The sequence below is a fragment of the Chiloscyllium plagiosum genome, chromosome 22, assembly GCF_004010195.1.
Source record: "Chiloscyllium plagiosum isolate BGI_BamShark_2017 chromosome 22, ASM401019v2, whole genome shotgun sequence".
Taxonomy (NCBI): domain Eukaryota; kingdom Metazoa; phylum Chordata; class Chondrichthyes; order Orectolobiformes; family Hemiscylliidae; genus Chiloscyllium; species Chiloscyllium plagiosum.
This window is the reverse complement of record NC_057731.1, coordinates 36008446-36016982: the sequence shown is the minus strand read 5'-3', so window position 1 is coordinate 36016982 and position 8537 is coordinate 36008446. Positions and strand designations below refer to the sequence as shown.

The 8537-nt window shown below is 39.3% G+C and overlaps 1 protein-coding gene across 1 annotated transcript in view; it reads right to left on the bottom strand.

Moving 5' to 3' along the window:
* tdrd1 (tudor domain containing 1) overlaps window positions 1–8537 on the bottom strand; it is a 90619-nt gene that overhangs the window by 78043 nt on the left and 4039 nt on the right. The window contains exons 2-3 of the mRNA XM_043713164.1: window positions 2736–3144; window positions 107–177 (exon numbers count right to left, since the gene is read on the bottom strand). Coding sequence (XP_043569099.1) covers window positions 107–177; window positions 2736–3102 — 438 coding nt within the window. The 5' untranslated portion in view covers window positions 3103–3144. The remainder of the gene's footprint in view (window positions 1–106; window positions 178–2735; window positions 3145–8537) is intronic.

The window sequence follows — 8537 nt, the reverse complement described above, 5'->3', positions numbered from 1 at the left end:
ATGAGATTTAACTCAATTCATTTATTCTAAAAAGATACTGAATCCAAATAGTTTCACAAAAAGCCCAATACAATGTAATCTACAACAACAAAAGTCCAATGCTTACACTGTTGATGTCTTCAGTTGACTCACATAGAGACGAGATAGAACCGGCTGCTTGATGCTGTATTCTTTGTTCTATGTATGATAAGAAGTTCAGTGATTTTGACAGTATTATCTTACTCTGCCACCAGCACAGCACAAAATATTGTTAACACCAATGAATCGTAACGAACAGGTTCAATAAGTACTCATGCTGTTACTAAGTACTTAAGAATGATACATTTCATTTGTATGGCTCCCCCTATTTTTCTGGTTTTCTTTTGTTTCATTTGAAATGGCTTCAGAGATCACTTGGGTCCAAATGATACTCATCAGCACATGACTAACACTGAATAAAAAACACAGAAAATATCTAATAATATCTAGAAATACAAGGTAAAAGCAAACATAACCAAGGTTAAGAGAGAAAGAAACAATGGGTAACATTACTTAAGTAGGACCTTTAAGAGATGAAAAGTGAAATCTTACAGCATTTGTGGGGTCGAGAAGGAAGTTTCACCAAACTTGTTGCAATGGAAATGCAAGGGACCATACAACATTCAAAATCATGAGGCGGCCATTTGGCCCACAAGTCATCTTTGCCACTCAATAAGATCATAGATGACGTGAACATTTTGAATTCTGCATTCCTACCTACTCTCAAGAATAATCTGTTCCCTTACATAATAAGAATCTGCCTGCCTTAAAAACATTTAATTATCCTGCCTTTACAGGCAGAGAGTTCCAAAGTTGAACAAACCTCACTGAAGTTTCTGATGTGTCTGAAAAGGAGCCCCCAGTGTTTAAAATGAGTGTTAGGGTGTAAAACTTGGAAAATCTAAACATTATAACATACATTACTTTAATGGTTATTAAATATTTTGGTATATCCTGATGTTTTGAAAGATATCTTTATTTGTTCTCAATATTGACAAGAGTCAGAGATCAGAGACACTTGGGTTACAAGATATTAAACACCTCTGACAACTGTTGTAGTGTCTGAAGTCTGTAATACTTCTAAGTTTAAAAGGAACAAAATCAGGCATTTGCAGAGATTCATTGCATAATAAAATTCAACATACTCAGGAAAAACTCTGATTCATGAGAAACTGCAAATTTTGACTTGCAATGAAGTACTGCCTGAAACATTTAATAGTTAGTGTTGTAACCTATACTGCACACTACCAAACTTAAATTTACTTGATATTGCAGTTCTTCCTCAAAAGAATCCCATCTGGTGCGATATTGGTGTTTGTTGATATAATGAAGGAATGCAATCTTAAAAGGGAATGTGGCAACTACATACAGAGAAAGAGAGAGGAGAAGGAAATCATTTATTCCCAGTGGTTTACGTCCACAGGCAGTAACTAGATGCAAAAGAAAATGGAGATGTTTATAGAAGGGCTTAGATAAAAATACAGATTCACAGAAAGCAATAAAGGCAGCAAAGTACACTTTAAATGAAAAGAAACTTACAATGAAGAGAGGTTCAAGAGGTCAGAAAGCCGAATGTTTAAAAAAATTGAATATTTTTTAAAATTTATCAACAGCTGTAATAAGAACAATGAGAAACAACACAACTTTTACAAACCTCTCATTAGGCCACTTTTAGACAACCAGTGTAGAAAGAATGTCAATCATGGGCACGCACTGCGATACAAGCCACAAATAGCAATTAATTGGGAATTTGTGCTTTTCTTAGTACAGTGCAGAAAGAGGTCCATCAGCTTATGAAGGACTTTTATTAAAGAGAAAGTAAAAATGGATTTTCCCAGTTAGTTACAAGAGACTATTATTTTAAAATAATCAGGAGAGTGTTTTTCGAAACATACAGGATCTTTGAGAATGCTTAAATAAGAGCTGTGAAGTCATAGCAGTACTGAATAAGTGGATAAACATTTAAGGAAAGTCACAGAAGGTAAGAGGGGACAGGAAATGAAACTTGCTGGAAGGATCAAATGATCTTGCAGCTATTAGCAAGTTTTATTGAGTGTCAAATGTTCTCCAAAAATATGGAACACAATACAAAATTCTTCTCCAAATTTTCTAGCAAATAAAATCATGAATGCAGGAGTGCTCCAAAGGACAGAGGTCTCAAATTTAGCAAACAGATGATTTTTGTTGACAGGTTGGAAGTCTGTTACAAACTCAAGGGCTTTGTGCATGACAAGATAGCCAGAGCGAGACAACAGGTGGGACTCACAAAGCGCTGCTGCATTGAGGTTTGTAAAATGTAGAAGTACCCAAAATAACAAACATTGCACAATGCAGGAAAATGGAAACTCTTCTGTGGGCTTTGATGCCCAACTATAACTACCACTTACAACAGCTTGGCAATAGGCCCACCACCAGAAATAGCAATCTACAATCACAGTTAGTTGTTTCATCTGCTGAACTTGAGACTGAAGTCTCTCTCAAAGATGGACTACCCAGCCATCTGTGCCAGTGCATCTGGAATGCATTTGTGCTGTATATCCATTACCCTTCACAGATGGAAGGGTGTCAACAACAACTTTAAGTCGCAATCCACCTACACTGTTTCCTATTTCTTATTATAAAAATTGTGTGAAGTTATACAATTATCTGTTATTGAAACAGTTTTAACTACAGCAGAAGTAAATAAAGTTTTTAAATCACAACATATAAGCAATTACCTTCAACGTCAAAACTTGGTTGAATTTCTCCATTCAATTGTAGTAAAAATCCAATTTTATTTTTCTCATTGATGCTAGTTCCAATTGCTCTATTAACTTTCTGGTGAGTACGATCAGCAAAGTATTCTTTGGCTCGCTCACAAAAACTGAAATTTCTCTTTTTTGTGAAGCTAGCGATTCCATCTTCTGACAAAGGTTGACTAATTGCAAAATTAGGGTGCAAACGTTCACTGAAAAGGACTTCTGAGGAACTATCCAAGCTGCCTTTAGTCTTAATGCTTCCGATCCTTTTCGTCTCATTTTCTGATTTCTGATGTGACAACTTCACTGCATCAGGTTTGGAATAATTAATTTTCTTTTCTGACATACTTCGAAGAAATAGATCTTCTTTCAAAATACCTGGAACAAGCTAAAAACAATAAATATTTAACTACATGGCACTGACAAAAGTAACACTCACTTTTAACAGATGTTCAAAAATTCTTAAAAGGCCTTTTTTCCCCCCAAAAGTGATATCCAAAAATCCTGCCCAATGCTCACACACTACTTGTCTTGCTGTTCTTGTCTAGGACAATCAGAAACCACTAAATCCAGAAGGTTACAAAATCCTGTAATCCCTGCCAAGTAATTTATTTACCAACAATAAACCAGTGGATCAAATATTTATCATAAAAAATCATGTCACTACTACAAAACATAAATCATCCAGTCACTAAAATGGTCAAGAAAATAGCACACAGTTTAAACATAAGACACAGGAGCAGAAATTAGGCCATGCAGCCCATTGAGTCTGCTCTGCCATTCAATCATGGCTGATAAGTTTCTCAAGCCCATTTTCCTGCTTTCTCCCCTTGACAATCAAGAACCTGTCTCCATCTTAAATATACTCAATGACCTGACCTCCACATCTTTCTGTGGCAGTGAATTCCATATATTTACCACTCTGGCTCAAGACATTTCTCCTTACCTGTTCTAAAAGGTTTTCCCTTTACACTAAGGTTGTGCCCTCAGGTCCAAGTCTCCCCTACCAATGGGAACATCTCCTCAATATCCACTCTGTCCAAGTCATTCAGTATTCTCTAAATTTCAATTAGATCCCCCCTCAGCCTTCTCAACTCCATCGAGTACAGACCCAGAGTTCTCAAACGTTCCTTATATGTTAAGCTTTTCATTACTGAATCCGCTCCTCTGAACCCACTCTGCCAGTACAGCCTTCCTGAGATATGGGGCCCAAAATTGCACACAATACTTCAAATGTGGTCTGACCAGAGCCTTATCAAGCCTCACAAGTACAACCCTGCTTTTATACTCAAGTACTCTCAAAATAAATGCCAATATTGCATTTGTCTCCGTAACTACTGACTCAACCTGGAGGTTTACCTTGAGAGAATCCTGGATGAGAACTCCCAAGTCCCTCTGCACTTCTGAATTTTCTCACTATTTAGGAAATAGCCCATGCCACTATTCTTCCTACCAAAGTGCATGACCTCAAACTTTCCTACATTGTTCTCCATCTGCCACTTCAATGTCCACTCTCCTAACCTATCCAAATCCTTCTGCAGGCTTCCTGCCTCAAATACTACCTGTCTCTCCACCTACCTTTGTATCATCTGCAAACTTAGCCAGAATGCCCTTAGTTCCTTTATCTAGATCATTAATGTATAAAGAGAAAAGCTGTGGCCCCAACACTGACCACTGTGGAACAATCATGAGCTGCCATTCTAGAATCTAATTTAAAGGTTATAATAGAACACTGTTTATTCCACTGTCTTTCATGACCCTACAGTAGTTAGGCTGACTGGACATTTGCACACCCGAAAACTTGAAGCTCAGAACAAAAAAAAATACATCCTCTTTCAAATGAATATTTCTACCTCAGCAACAAATAACATTGTTTTAAAACAAAGGTAATTTTCTGCCTGCAGGAATTAAAATTATCGTATGCACTCACCATCGTATGCACTCATACAGTCCTTGAAAGCATCAATGTATTGTACTGAAGTGAAACATGTAGTTAACCAGCATTTAGATGTACGAAATAAATTACCAACGATAATTACAAAGTCTAGTAAGTTGAATAGAGTAACAAGTAGATGGGCTCATGTAAGGAGTTAAAGTCTAACTGTAATTTAATGTGACACATTTATGAAAATATAATACAATGTGCCTGTCACCATTCACCAGTGCCATTTTAACTACATGAATTATAAAAAGTAGTAAGTCATACAAAGTTAGGATAAATTTCATTTTTTTGTTCCATACACAGCTTAATTTCCAAAGTGGTTATGGGATGACACCACACTCTGCAGCTACCAAAGCAGTGAGGCTGTTGACTTACACTTCAAGCTGGCAAGTGTGTTCAATCATTTTGTCTCCATTCTAGGTAATACCAGTGCACCTCCGATGAAGCTTTGATGTTCTGTTCTGTCCCATTGCTATTTGCGTGTCTGAGTCTGCTGAGGTTGGTGGCATCATTTCTGGTTTTGTTGCTGGTTCTATTTCATAGTGGTTGGCATACGGTGGCTCAGTGGTTAGCACTGCTGCCTCACAGCACCAGGGTCCCAGGTTCAATCCCAGCCTCCAGTGACTGTCTGTGTGGAGTTTGCACATTCTCCCTGTGCCCGCGTGGGTTTCCTCCGGGTGCTCCGGTTTCCTCCTACAGTCCAAAGATGTGCAGGTCACGTGAATTGGCTATGCTAAATTGCCCGTAGTGTTAGATGCATTAGTCGGAGGGAAATGGGACTGGGTGGGTTACTCTTTGAAGGGTCGGTGTGAACTGGTTGGGCCGAAGGGCCTGTTTCCACACTGTAGGGAATCTAACTCTACATGTTTGTTAATGGCGTTCTGGGTTGAGTGCCAAGCTTCAGGAATTCCCATGCATGTCTCTGTTTGGCTTGTCCTCGGATGGATACATTGTCCTACTTGAATTGGTGCCCCTCATTGTGTGTGTATGGATACAAGTGATAGCCAGTCATGTCTCTGTGTTTGTGTGCCAAGGTGGCTAATTTCCTTCCTGTAATGCTTTTTGCACTCTTAACATGGCATTTGATACATAAAGTTGGTCCTGCTGGCTGTGGGTATGAGATGCTTTATACTGGCAACAATGTTGTTTTTGAGTTGATGGGTTTTCTCTAGCTGTGCACTTTCAGTACATATCAAATTCACAGTTTAAGCTGGAGAGTGGGCAGTGCTGTCCATTCGTTTTTTGCAGGACAGCTTCTGTTTTTAGTCGTGATATCAGTGATCACACAGATGCTCTATTGATTTGTTTGTATACCTGGCCACTGAAGATCAAGTAGATTGTGATGCACAGATCGAATGGTTTGAGGGTGCCATTTTTACTGACTGGATTGGTGCTGTAGATTGTGTGCATTCCTGGTCCTTCAAGGAGCAATGCAAGTGTTTCCTTGGCTAAGGGGATGCCTATGGAGTGAACAGTGCTGTCAGGCCGAAGGAGACCATAATCGCATCCTATTCTACTTTGGTGTCCTGGATGACATTGAGGAATTCTTGGGCAGAGTTGTCCACTTGGTGTTTTAGTCTTTAGTACAGTTCTTTAGCTACTCTGTATGTCAGTATTCCTGGGAGTTAAACTATAGGTCTGAGAGGAGACCCTGGTTTGTATATCCTGGGGAGTCCTTAGAAGCAAGGGCATTGGATACCTAATCACAGAGATGTACAGCATGGAAACAGACCCTTTGGTCCAAACCGTCCACGCCAACCAGATATCCCAACCCAATTTAGTCCCACCTGCCAGCACCCGGCCCATATCCCTCCAAACCCTTCCTATTCATATACCCATCCAAATGCCTTTTAAATATTGCAATTGTACCAGCTTTGGCTTCATTTTTTGGAAATCAACCTTGTTAATTTCTCCAGTTTTGTGTAGATTTCTCAGGGTAACTGTGATGCGATTTTCCTGATGTGGTGATGGGTTTGTTGTTATGTTTTGCTAAGTATCAGTATCTGCTGTGGCGTGTTCACTTTCTCCAAGCATTCTGCTCATGCGTTTTTTGTCCACTGGTAGGATTACAATCTTTCTGTCTCTCCAGAGTCCTTCTTGGGCTTTCCACTCGTAGACTGAGGCTATCTCCTTTCTTCCTGCTTAACATTAGAGCTACTGTCTGCCTGATGGTCTGTTGGGTTTCCTCTGAGAGTCCACTGCTCTTTTGAATGGCTTCTAACGCCCCTAGGAAGTCCATTTTATTGGCTTCACTGTGGTTCTAATTCAGTCTGTGTACCCATCAGGCTTCTTCGGTGTCTGTTAAGGGTCGGTCTTACAGGTTCTTTATCCAAATGTCTGATTGACTGTGTTGATCTTGTGGTGAGTTCGGTCAGTTTCTCCTGAAGGACCAGTCTTTTCAGTGCCTAGGATAACTGTTATTTCATTGAGATAGCTAGCTCTAGCATTGTGGTCCATTCATAGTTGGTCGAGTTTGTGCACAGAGTTTTTTGACATGCAATTTCCCTTTCATATTTCTGGAGGCAGTTGTGGGCATCATTAAACATTACTCGTAGCATTCTGCGACTTTTTTTTTCCTGTTACTTTCCGTGCTTGTGGGCTGTTGAGAGATGGCTTGTATTTTGTACACTGTAGTAGCAATCCAAAGCCCCAACATTAAGGAGGAAGCACTTTGAAGCAGCCCCCACCGCTAACCGAACCCAGAACAGAGCAGGACGGTAGAGGCTTTTTCGCCTTCAATAGGCAGATGAAAGATGGAATTGAAGGAGGGAAAGAAACCAAAGATAATATCCCCACTACCTTGACTGCAGAGCAAGATGCTACCCCCAACATTGAACAAGACTGAAACATTCTGTGACAACAGCTTGTTAGTCCTCTGGTATCAGTGAAACATCCCCAATTGTCTCAGTTGCATACTTCCTTTATCTAATAAAACAATGTGTAGTATCCAAACTACTGCTGCTTATACTTAATAAAATAACAGCAAGGGGATAAGTTAGTTGGGCGGCTAGTTTGCAATCAACAAACATGCATATATTCTGTTTTAAGCTTACCATTTTACACACACAGTACAAAAAAGTATCATGTTAATCTAATTGAGGTTTTGCTTCTCAATGGTTAGCCATCAACAATTATAAAGTATTTATTTGACTGTTTACTAATGGTAAAGTACCATCACACCTTTCAATCTAATTTCCCAAGTTACTTTAATCCATTCACTCCCTCACACATTCAGCGCACTAGGTTTATACTGCAGCACGTCACACAAATTCAAAATGAATTTCTAACTTATGGACCAGTCCTTTGCAGAGGTTGTCCAACTATGAGTATAAAATTAACGCAGCCTGAATACACACAAGTCTCCTTTCAGGTTAGCTCCAGATGTATTGTTTGAAGAAATGTTCTCAAATGTTCACAGTCCATTAACAAATCCTCCAAACTAGTTTTGCATATTTTTTTTAAAAATAAGGATTGATCTCTGCCAGTAATTGACTGACTTCATGGCATCTCATTTTTCGTTTAATACTCGGCCAGTTTTAACTGTTGGACCCAATAATCCACTGTTTTCTAGCATTAAATCTATCCATACATATTGATTCTGCTTTTGATTACAGGCCTTTCCTCACTACTGCCTGCGTCTTAATCAAATTTGAGTAGTGGACAGCGAAGAAGGTTACCTCAGATTACAACAGGATCTGGACCAGATGGGCCAATGGGCTGAGAAGTGGCAGATGGAGTTTAATTCAGATAAATGCAAGGTGCTGCATTTTGGGAAAGCAAATCTTAGCAGGACTTATACACTTAATGGTAAGGTTCTAGGGAGTGTTGCTGATCAAAGA